This window comes from Monodon monoceros, unplaced genomic scaffold, assembly GCF_005190385.1.
Source record: "Monodon monoceros isolate NGI ecotype Baffin Bay Population unplaced genomic scaffold, NGI_Narwhal_1 Super_Scaffold_3, whole genome shotgun sequence".
NCBI lineage: Eukaryota > Metazoa > Chordata > Mammalia > Artiodactyla > Monodontidae > Monodon > Monodon monoceros.
The window spans coordinates 43,460,169-43,472,634 of NW_021703780.1; the positions used below are offsets into that span (position 1 = coordinate 43,460,169).

Below are 12,466 nucleotides of genomic sequence, written 5' to 3' on the forward strand. Positions count from 1 at the left end.
GAGAGAGAGAGAGAGAGAGAGAGAGAGAGAGAGAGAGAGATTGATTTCCTGATCCTTTCAGTTTACTTGCCCAAGTCTCACAGGCCTTACGGTTGGAAATATCCTCATACTTCTATTTTGCTGCAATAATGGTGCCTTCCTTCGGATTACTGAAGGAGGTTAGAAAAAAATGGATCACCTCCTGCCTTAGGATTTTTCCTCTCTACCTGATTTATAAAGAGTCCCTTTAGGGAGGTAGAATGAGATCTGGATTAAGTCCTGGTTACAACTCCACCACACACTAGCTGTGGGACCCCAGGCAGGGCACCTCCCCACACACTGCATATGCTCCTCCCAGCTCTAAATGGTACGTCTCAGCCTTAATGGAAAGGTATTCTCTTCTTTCCTTTTTTTTTAAATTGGCTTAAGTGAATTTTATTGGTTTTCTTTATTACTGGAGGTATTCCATTGGGCTGACTTGCAGGCATTTCAAAGGAATGCACATACAAGTACAGAATAAATACATATAAACAACCAGAAGATATTAATATATCAATAGCACTAATATTAGTTATGACCTACTGGTAGTGAGATACTTTTACTAAATAATCTCCCCCTCTCTCACAAGGAAGGCTTGAAGGATACAGACCACAGTGTTTGCACGTTCTTGCTTCCACAAGTTTTTCTGTATTCTTTCACAAGGTCTTGAAACTTTCAGTAAGGAATGATTTTATCCGGAAAAAACCCCCAATAATTGTTATTTTCCCACAGGGTATATGTTTTAGATTCGAGAAAACACAGACCAACCTGTGGAAAACATTTGCAAAACTCTGAATAGAACTGGGCTACAGTTAATGACCTTGGCACCTGGCAGAGCGTACAAACTGGTAGGCGCTCAGCCTGTCACCTGCCCTTGAAAGCAGCTCCTTTGCCCCTTTCCTGTTTGCCCACTTCTGTTCCCTTCTAACCTTAGAAGAGCCTAATTATAGAAATGCGATCACTAAGCAACTGAAACTGACTCCTGACTTACGTTCTCCTGAAAGCGCACCATGCCTTGTCTAACCTGTGGATTCTTTTCCTACGTTTTAAGAAGTAAGAATGAAGAATTAAGCAGTTTAAAATGACTAGCTCTCTACCCCCAACAGTCCCCTTAGCAATCCTGCAGGAGATCATGGGGGCAAGATAACATGTGAAGAGAGAGTCAGCCAGTCTGCCCTCAATGGACAAGGATGCAGAACCCAACCTCCTGCCTCGATGATTCACTGAGATTCTTTTCCCTTTAAAAACTGTCATGGCTGAGCAGAATCTTCAGAATTGGTCTCTGGACACAAGTCCACCTTCTCCCCAGACTGCTGGCTTTTCTGATTAAAGCACTTTCTTTCCTACTGACACTTGCCTCTCGAGTTATTGGCTTATGAGCAGCAAGCAGCCGAACCTCGATTTGGTTACACCCTTATTACTGTCTTTCTTCCCCAAACTAGCCAGCCACAGTCAGCTTCTCAAGAAAATTCTACTCCCAAGAGGACAGAATATTTGTCGTGCTATTTAGAGAAGTCTTCAGTGCCAACTATGAAAGGTCGAAAGAAATTTTGGTAAAAAACAATCCAACTCTTTTCAAATAGTTGAATAAACTTCACAAATAAACACGCTTATTATCCTATGATAATGAGGCATACAAATTCCTCCAAACTTTGAAAACAGAGCCATGCAAACGCATTCCTCAGGCATGAAGGCCTCCCTCACAAAAATGTCTGAGGCAGGCCTTTTCCTATCGTTGTATTCCATCGGCTTTTGTGATTCCAGAACACGGCACTGAAATGAGGAGTGAGGCGCCATGTTTTAGAACTAGATAAATTACACTTTTACGGCAACCTTAGAGAATGAATTTTGGATGCTCTACACGAGCTGCTTGATTTGTGTTTCTTGCTTTTGGCTGGGATGTGCAAAGGCTGAGTCATCCACCTTCCCAAGCCCTGTTCCACAGTACACAGCAAAACCCTACTAACTCTGTCAGAGCAAGTCTGCAACAAGAGGCTGATGACTTAATATAAATATTCAGAGATTTCCATAAAAGTTAATCAAAACATGTATTACAAGCTTCTAGATCCAGGACCCCCCACCCCCCCTTTTTGCCCACAGTCTTCTGAGAGAGCTGTGGCTAAGGGGTGGGGTCTATAAAACTCTCTGGAACCAGCAACCATACGAATTGCAGACAGGTCAGCAACGATCATTTTTTCCCCTTTCAGTCATCTTCAGAAAAAAAATACATCACCAACACAACTGTTTCCTTTTTAGAAAGAATTCAGCCTTTCTTTGCCTTGTACATCAAGGATCAGTTAATAGTGACTTACACGATAACTCAAAATATTTACTCACACACAGATTAGACGCAGCCAGGGCATAAAATTAACATGAGCAGCATGCACACATGTACACAAAAGGCATTTTGTCTGGACGGCAGGAGAACGGCGCTAGTCCTGCCGGTGGCTGACTTGCTGAGGCTGGGAGACCAGGAGGTAGATGGCTGCCAACAATGTAGAGATGAGCCTTGCCCAGCACTCAGATGTCCAAGTACCCCAGCTAAATGCTTTTCAAACCCCTTCCGTTGTGGAAGCATAACCAATGAATGGAAATACCACCCACCATCATCTCTGATCAGGTGGAGGCCCTGGAAGCAAGTGGAGGAAACGAACTGCCCAGACGCCCAAGTGTTTGCCTACCTGCTGGGACCTCAGGATGGCCGCGTCAATCTCCTCCACCTTCTGTGTGATGGTGTCGCTCACCAAGCGGTAGCGGTCGTTGTCCTCGGCCACCATTTTTTCCAGCCCTTCCCTCGCCCTCCAGGGCACCAGCTCCAGGAGAGCAGAGCTCACTTCGTTAAGGGAGTCCAGCAGGGCTTTGCTGCTCTTAGCTTCCTTCTTTAGCTCCTGAAAACAGAAGGAAGAAAACACAAAGCTGTGGGAAACGCCAAGTCTGAACGGGTTCTCCTCTAACTGTCCTTGGGGCTAAAGCCCTTCACAGACCAACGTGATGCATGGATCACCTTAGTGCCAGTTACCCCAGTTCTATACCCCTTGGTTACTTAAAGCTATTTTGCAGAAAGGAAAGTGTCCCCTGAGAAGTTCCAAAGAACACTTCCTTTGTCAACATGGCAAGACTTTAGCTTTGAAATGTAATATAAACGTTTAAAAATTGGGAACCCGAACCTGGCAAGTTAACCCAGCAAGTTAATCCAGCTTGCTGGTAACCTTGAAGTAATCAGGTACCAGAAAACTAAAGAGGAAAGTCCAAACCAGAATCAAGTGACCCTCAAAACGAGGACACACTCGCTTTAAATCATCCCAGTTGAATCATTATAGGCTCAGTGGACCTGACCTCCCGGACTGCCTTCACCCACGTGTGATCGTACTTCAGGATGATAAAAACCGAGGCGGACAACTCTAAGAAGGATGATCAGCATGAGAGAATACCACTCTTGCAGTATAATTAGAAAAGCCACCTCATGCTTGGCATCTATCTTATAAAGGTATCACTATTCTAACCAAATTATGTGTATCTCTGAAACAGTGATCATTTTCCTTTTTTTTTCTGTTTTCATCATTCTGTTTCTATAAGATTCGAGAAACAAATGACAATATGCTGTTTTCACGTCTGGGCTCCTAAAAGTTTAAATAGCTGATCTGCTGCCAATTTCTGTTGGGTCCACGCCCACCAAGGCATCCTTAAGTATATTAGTAATGACACGTGACAAATATCACTTTGCCCCTGTGTGAATAAGGCTCCCTGAGAGATAACAAGCGGATCCAAAGAGCGTATAAATCGGAGCGTACTTTTTGCCTCGCGTGGGCTTGGCTGGAGGGTTCTCCCTTCAGAACCTGCGTTTCGTATGAAAGCAACTCGACCTCCACCTTGTCCAGCCAGGCGCACAGCTCCTCATGCGTGGAGTGCAGTCGCCTCGCGAGCTGCAGTGCCTGATCCAGGGTCTTGGCGACGTCCGTGCTCAGTTTAGTGATGTCTTGGTACCTCGCTTTAATGGCTTCCAATTTATCTTGAATTATTAGAACTTCATCACCTAGAATTTCAAAGGCATGTCATATCTCATGAAAGGGGAAGAAGAGTTCTTCAGCTAAAGAAGTTCTGACCCAAGAAAAGCCCTTTCCTAGGTTTGAATTTTTCTGAGGATATCTGGCGAATGTAAACAGTTCTGAAAATGCAAATATAAAAACTGTAAAGGGCTATGTGGAATGCACCACCTTTGCAACTATTTGTATGGTCTTTCCCTTTACAAGCATCAGGGTTAAAAACTGCCTAGGTTTGCATACTGAGTTTGTGGCTTACTACCTTGCACAAGATACCTCACCTCTCTCTGTGCCCCTGGTTACTTATCATTACGAATAGAACCTACTTCATAAAGTTGTGATAAAAATTCAATGAGTTTATATTTGCAAAATGTTTAGAATAGTGCCTGCCACATTTATATATGTATAATCTATGCATGTGTGTGTGTGTGTGTTAAAAATAATAAACTCGGGGCTTCCCTGGTGGCGCAGTGGTTGAGAGTCCGCCTGCCGATGCAGGGGACACGGGTTCGTGCCCTGGTCCGGGAAGTTCCCACATGCCGTGGAACGGCTAGGCCCGTGAGCCATGGCCACTGAGTCTGCGCGTCCGGAGCCTGGGCTCCGCAACGGGAGAGGCCACAACAGTGAGAGGCCCGCATACCGCAAAAAAAGAAAATAATAATAATAATAATAAGCTCACCTGCACTATTCCAATAGATCCTCACCTGCCTCTATTTAATTTTCAGACACACAGAGAAATTGTGTCCTGGGCTTCAGAGTCCAAGTGCAAGGCTCTAGATACTATATCAAATTCTTCCCATTCATAATGAATGGTACCTGTCCCCCACCACACACATGTGCTGAATTGGATATAAATACAATGAGACATTCCTACAGCCAAACGAATTACTAAAACAAGGTAATATCTGTTTTCTTGGTGAGTTCAAGCACAGAGAAATGAAACCTGGGTATAGTCACAGTATGTGTCACTGAATGCCATCTATCTTAAAAATTTAAAAAGCTGTCTACAACCTATGTGCTCATCTAGAACAACTGCCTTCCACAAGTGGAAAACTAATGTCACTCTGCCATGGGATTCTCTGACCAATGCTTGGTGTTATGAGTAATACACAAAACTTCCATTAAAAACTCAGTGAGATCATGAGAAAAACAATGAAATCACAGTCTAAAACCCCCTCGGTCGGCCTTCAAAGCATTCTCCAGGATGAAATATTGGAGTGGCCCCAAAATTCGAGTGTGCTTTGTGTTTTTCCCCCATCTCTAAAATATTTTGAAAGCAACACAAAATGCTCACGTCATGACGATTTGATTTGAAAGGTATCTCACCTGTTGTTCGTTTAAGTAGTTCTAAACCATTTAGTAAGGCCTGATCTACATTTTGTTTTCTGAGTAGGATGTCCTCTTGCAGAACCTAAAACACAGGTATAATTTTTATGCGGGGGAAAAAATTTAAATAAGCATTGGCATTATCAGTTAATCTTATTTGAGGAAACACCTTTTCAAATATTCCTCACTGTTCTCATGTTTACCCATCTTTTTACCACCACTGTGCCCATGTCTCAGTTCATCTATCATAATTCACTCCCCTCTTCAAAAAATCGGCGATGTGGAGACACTGGAGTACTGGTTAATTATGGGCCTTTGTATACAAAGATGAAATAACAAAATGAAAAGTCAACAATCCAGCTATTGGATAAATTAAATCTCTTCTTACATGTGACTTCATTAAAAGTAACTGAATACAACATTGCTTACTATATATAAAATAGATAAATGACAAGGACCTACAGTACAGCACAGGGAACTCTGCTCAATACTTCGTAATAACCTATATGGGAAAAGAATCTGAAAAAGTGTATATATATATACACACATATATATACATATACATATATATATGTGTGTGTGTGTGTATATGTGTGTATATATATATATATACATACACACACACTGAATCCCTATGCTGTACACCTGAAACTAACACAGCATTGTAAATCAACTATACTTCAATTTAAAAAAAGTCACTGTATACATAGGTAATGTCTTATTTGAGTACAGCAACTCACCTAAATCATAGTGAACATAAAATAATACAGAAATAACGAAGACTGAGAAAATGAAGACAACTGAAATGAAAAAATAAAGTAAAATAAATCAAAATACCCGCAGCTCAGCCTGCTGTGTCCACAGCCCCTCGGGGCTGGAATCCTGGACCGAGAGCCTCCTCAGCTTGTCATGCACTTCACTCAGCCAGTTCATCAGCTCCACTTCATCTTCCCCAAAAATCTTAGCATTACACAGAGCCTGCTGGAGAAGCTCAGACCTGCCGTGGCTTTTCTCTTGAATCTCAATGTACCACACTTGAGAGGAGTCTAATTTACTCTGCACCATATCTTTATCCTCCCTGGAGCTCAAAACCTTTAAGGACTGGCCAATGCTAACGGCCTGGTGTAAATGTTTATTATGATGGTTGATGTCATCTTCTAAGGCCTAAATAAAGTTTAAAAAAGGAAACAAAAAGAATGGACAAATAAAAATGACAACATAAATTGAACAAAAAGATGACACATGAAATGGGTCTAAGGTTGCACTGATGCATCACACAACAGTACAAAACGCAAATGCATGTCATAAAACCACAAAGGGCACGGCAAACTGGATCTCACTAACGTGTGATGGGAACCTTACTTTGTGCTGGGCAATTTGTTCCTCCAGCTTGGACGCTTGGGTTCCAATGGGTTCGCTATTCGCCAGCCTCTTTTCTGTGGTTGTCAGCCACTCGTTCAGTGGTTCTAAGGTTTCGTGAAACTGCTGTGCTACCACTGAGATACCTTCCAACTGACGATTCCTGAAAACGTGCCAAGAGGAAGGTCATTCAGGGATGAGAAACGTGGGAAACTGTCAACAGAAATCTTCACTCATGCTCCCGCGTTCCACTCCAAACAGTTTTTGTAGAAAACATCTAACGTTAAAATTAAAATCTCTCACACGGAGAGGACACTTTAAAATATTTCTCCTATTCTCCATGCTTCCGCTGCGGGGGGCTGGGGTTCGATCCCTGGTCGGGGAACCAAGATCCCACAAGCCACGTGACATGGCCAAAAAAAAAAAAAAGAAAAACTTTAAAAAATAGTTCTCCTATTAAATAAAAGTAAAGCTGAACAACACATCAACCTCAAGTGCCTGAATCTTGTGAAAGTCTTAAGTAACCTGGTTGTAATACTTACAATAATAATAGGTATAATCATAGTAATGTTATAATAACAACAGTAGCGATAATAATGATAGTAATAGGTAATACTTACTGAACATATATTCTGTGCTTTATATAATAGTTAACTTCAATCGGAGCATCAGTTACTGAAATTGCTTTAATCAAATGGTCAAAATTAGATTTAAATTTTGAAGAATAACTATAGCATCCCCTGTGCTGGAATTACTAGTGAGTCCTCCTTTAAAAAGTACACTGTCAGGTATATTTCCCCAAGGCAACAGTTAATATTTTATGGACTAAAATATCATGAAAGAGGAGAAATATTCCTCAGACTTTAACTTGTAACAGAGTTTGAATGCTTTTAGAAAACCCATTGTTTCCTCCCTTAAAAAGGTACCACGTAAGTTAAAACCTACTTGCACCGTCCTTGGTTTTTATCTACGGCAAGTGATTGTGCTGGTCTGTATACAGAGGACCTGATGCTGTATCCAATCCTGTGAATTATTTTTGCTGGGACCAAGAGCAGCTGTCTTAACCTGTTATCATGTTTAATTCTTAGAGAATTACATGATTTGAGAAATGAGCTTTCTATGGGGACAAAGGGAATTATGGACAACTGCCACATGCTACCGAACATAATTTCTATACCTTCATATCACAAATTACACATGCATATATTTTTAAAACCTTCAGTTGAAATACATTTGATCTTTTTAAAAAATGAATAAAATCACTACATTATTTTTGACTTCTGGATGATCACTATTTATGACTCTTTTTTAAAAATTCTAATATCCAATCACCTAGAATCACTGGAAAGAACTATTTTGCAACTAGGTTTAATTGACTATGATTTAAATTGTACGGGAATCTATTAGTCTGTGTGTGAATCGTAGCATCACCACCATCCCTCCACTTAATACCGCTGTGAGGAAGGTTTAGGGAAAAAAAAGGACAGTCATGGGAGTAAAGCAGAGATCTAGATTTTCATTTATTAAAAAAAAGTATTGAGAGTCTCTCCCATGGCAGTAATTCTGGGGCATTACACAGAAGGAATAATCTACTGACACACATTAAAGAATAACATGAAACTTCCAGCCTCCTTCGGAGCCCCTTATTCAATGGTCCTAGAATGATAACTCCTTCTACTCTGTAATTCAAGATTGGACAAACCCTTCTCTGCACCATCTTAGTTCCAAAGAAGGTAGGAATGTATGGAGATGCTCATTCTCTTCAGTGGGTCATCTATTTCCAACCCAGCCAGTGTATACTTCAGTGTAGCTACAACATGACATCGGTCAATGTGGTGCCAGCGAAGAGAATGAAGAAAGAACTATATTCAATATCTTATGATAAACCATAATGGAAAAGAATATTTTAAAAAAGAATGTATATGTATGTATAACTGAGTCACTTTGCTGTACAGCAGAAATTCATACAACATTGTAAATCAACTATACTTCAATTGAAAAAATTAAAAAGAAAAAAAACGAAGTGTAATGAAGCCCGGTGGAGCCACGCTCCAGCTTCCGGCCCTGGTAGACGTCACAGCGCCCTCCACCTGCCTCACATCCCAGATAACTCCCACTCCTCCTTTAAAACAGAGCTTAGCTGTCACTTTCCTGCCCCAGGCCAGGTTCCTCCTGTTCTCTGCTTCCACAGCACCCTGTGCCCAGGTTTCACTTTGAACCATCACATTTGTCATTAGTCTTCAATGGCTACGAAACCCTGCTAGGCTGTCCCTTGTCTGAGGGCAGGGATGATCTGACCAGCACACCCCTGCGGAAGGCCCAGCTCTGCCTGATGCACGGTAGGCAGGCGATAACTACGTTATAAACGAATGAACGAATGACCCCCAAAGGAAATACTCTTAAGAGTTGGGATAGATTTGGAGACTACAGGACATCCCCATGGGGGAATAAAGACAGAGGTGCCATAGCCCTTGCCCTCCATGTTCACATACATGATAAACACAGGAAAATAACAATTTGAAGAAAAGCATTACCAAAATACAAGAAATCAGTATGAACGCCATTGGTGCTCTTTCCAAAGACTGGAAGCATTTACCTTGTTTCAGCCTTATTAAGCAAGGCCGCCCATCTGCTATCCAAGAGACTCAGTTGTTTCAAAATCTTCACTTTATCTGCAGGTTCTGCTGTGGCGGCAATTTTTTCTCCTTCCCGTTTGATCACCTCCACGGTAGATTTGCGGTCATCCAACAATCTCTGGAGAAGCTTAAGACACAATAGTAAATTTAAAAAAACAATAAATAAAAAGAAAGGAAACAAAGCGATAATTTTATCAACATATGGAAAACATACACAAAGTACTTGTGATATGTAACAAAAATAACTTTGTGTGGATTCACATACAAAAGGACCTGAGAAGTAGGATTTTTCCAAAAAAACTCATTTTGTTTAGCGATTCATTACTATTGTGCCAAACATTGCGGTGGCGGCTTTTCACACTAAACAAATATTGATAAGGCCACTGAACCATTCGTTATTAACTTGTTAATATAAAGTAATGGAGTAGAATGTGCCGCTTAGGATAACTCCTCTGCACTGAGAGCGCAAGATCCCAATTATTATAATGAAATGGGAATGCCCTAAACAATCGACAGTGATCTGTCCCGTTGAGATAGAAAAGGTCATTATAAATCACTGCTGTTTTCAAAACCTTTCCCCATGTTAAACAATCCAACGCAGAAGGGAAGTTGAAAGTCGGACCAAGTTCACAAGCTAGTGAGGCTACAACTAGAGGCTCTTGGTTGCTTTTAGGGGGTAAGATAGCTCCTAAAATTCTTTACGAGGATGAAAACTAAAAAGAGCCTTTAAATATCATTTCCACAATGAACCGAGGGGGAAACATGTCAGAAATCCCCAAAGCTGGCTAAGGAAGACTAATATTTCAGGATTGAGCCATGGAAAAAATTTCAATTTAATGCTTCATTTTGAGAAACCTGGAAGGGAGTGTTTGACATAGGTAGCCAGAAATCAGGATTCCCTTCCTCCAATGAATCAAAACAAGTATTTCAGGAATAAGTGCAATCCCCAGGCCCTGTGTGAAGAGCAGTGAGGAAGGCACAGGTGTACAGAATGCTGAGTACCGCACTGCTTCCTTAACCTGACCCTGACTGATGCCTAAGGACCAAAGGCACAGACAGTCACCCAGAAGTAACAAGGTGGAAGGGTATTTTCTCACTGTCACTTTGGGATCAAGGCCACCACATCAGGAAGGGAGGGGAACAGGGCTAAAGAGAAGGGGAAGAGAGGCCCTCTCTTGACACAGGTCAGAGCCATCATAAAATCAAAGTACAACAGGTGGTTTAGGCAGTAAAGAGAACAATTAAGTGGATTACTTTTGGTAAACTTTAACAAACAGCTTCTAGCAATTAAGAAAGCAAAATCAATAGACAGGTTTTGTTGGCTAAGCACAGTTCATTAACTCTGGGCAAATAATAAATGTTTAAATCGTGAATGGTAGCAATTATATTATTATATTTAACACCAGGTTATATTATATATTTATTACATTATATAAATTATACATATATATTATTTTATTACATAACATTATATACTACCATATTTTTTCAAAAATCAAACAAATGCAATGTGTTTCCTGTTATATTTCTTTAATCCTACCTGTAAATCTATTTCTAATAAGTTAATTTCCCAAGATACTAAAGTCTTCGAAGAATTTTTAAAGAGAGTAGTACTGGGTGTCAAAACCCAATTAAGCCTCTTAATCCAGTCTCTTCCTTTTAAAGGTCCTGTCTTTTTAAAGAGAAGCCTTATCAGTGTGCTGTGTGCCAGGTGCCACCCCCCCCATGTGTCATTTCAAGTCATGGCTGACAAATCAATACTGGACAGGTCACTAAGTGCTTCCTAATGACCACAAAAATTGTACATGTGGCCCCAAGTAGTCACCATCCCTCTAAGAAGTGTCTTTCCAGCTGGGTCCTGTATTTGCTGAATCAAAAGACACAGCAGTATGGTTCTCAGCGTATGTGAATCAACTCTTTGCCATTTCAGTACAGGCTGAACCATAACAAACTGCCCATACTGACTCTATAAAATAGGAAATTGCATGTGCATCAACCTAATACACAGGAGAACAATATTTCTGTTCGAAGCCACCTTTTCGGTAAGTGATGTCTTCGAACTCAACTACACTATTTTTTAAAATTGTACACACACACCCCTCCACTCAGCACTTCCTGTCCCCCACCCTCGCACTCTGTCTCTTGCTAATAACTCTTATCTCCCATCCCAGTGTTATTTATCGATGGCTAATGTAACACCATTTACGTGTTTACTTTGTTTATTGTCTCTCTCTCCCCGTTCCTCCCTTACCACTAAACCTTAAACTCGATGAGGAACGTCTATGGTTTGTATTCAATGATATATCTCCAGCACCTGGAACGATGGCTGACCTGTGGCAGATGGTCCGCAAATATTTGTTGAATGACTAACAAAACAATGTCTAGAGCATTGATTACCAGTTAACGAGGATATCCTATTAACACAAATAGAGTCACAAGGTGAACTTTTACTCTCATTGTTAAGGTTTAACATGAAACAGTACGAAAGCTCCTCTAACTTACCTTCTGCTCTTGTATCTGGGCCTTCACCACCTTGAATTCTGCCGATGGGGGCTTCTGATTGGCCACAAGCTCCTCGGTGTCCACCATCCAGCTGAGTAGGGACTCCAGGGCATCCTGGAACCTCCCGCAGTGCAGCAGGGCCTCCTGCAGCTGGGCTGCTCGCTGGGCCACCTGCACAGCACCAGGGATCCCCAGTTATCTACTGTGTTCATGAAAAATGAAATTTGCCCACCAGCCAACACTTTCCATGCTCATCTTCCCATCTGGCCACAAATTTTCTTTTCCTTCTCACTTAAAATTCACCCAAAGCATTGCTAGTGGGCAGGATACAGATGGAAAGGAGACAAAGGCAAACTTAGCAAGTAAGCCAAGGAGATAAGGTTGCCATCTCAACCAATCAGTGCAAAAGGGGAAGGCTTTGAGATTCTGGAAGTATCCAATACATTTATGATTAGCAATGAATGGTTCAAATATTTTAAGGTTACTGAAAGAAACAGTGCCTTATTCATTTTTATCATTATCCCTGGGATTCATTATTTCCTACTGTTGAATATTTTTTTAAAGACTAAGATTTAAACAACAATA

General features: G+C 41.1%; 1 protein-coding gene across 17 annotated transcripts in view; it reads right to left on the reverse strand.

Annotated features, from left to right (window-relative positions):
• Window positions 1-12,466, reverse strand: part of DST (dystonin) — a 497,869-nt gene that overhangs the window by 69,966 nt on the left and 415,437 nt on the right. For all 17 annotated transcript variants that reach the window (XM_029242504.1, XM_029242501.1, XM_029242518.1 and 14 more), the window contains 7 exons: window positions 11,882-12,052; window positions 9,340-9,506; window positions 6,747-6,906; window positions 6,222-6,548; window positions 5,385-5,469; window positions 3,810-4,051; window positions 2,700-2,906 (listed from right to left, as the gene is read on the reverse strand). In XM_029242504.1, the coding sequence (XP_029098337.1) occupies window positions 2,700-2,906; window positions 3,810-4,051; window positions 5,385-5,469; window positions 6,222-6,548; window positions 6,747-6,906; window positions 9,340-9,506; window positions 11,882-12,052 (1,359 nt within the window). The remainder of the gene's footprint in view (window positions 1-2,699; window positions 2,907-3,809; window positions 4,052-5,384; window positions 5,470-6,221; window positions 6,549-6,746; window positions 6,907-9,339; window positions 9,507-11,881; window positions 12,053-12,466) is intronic.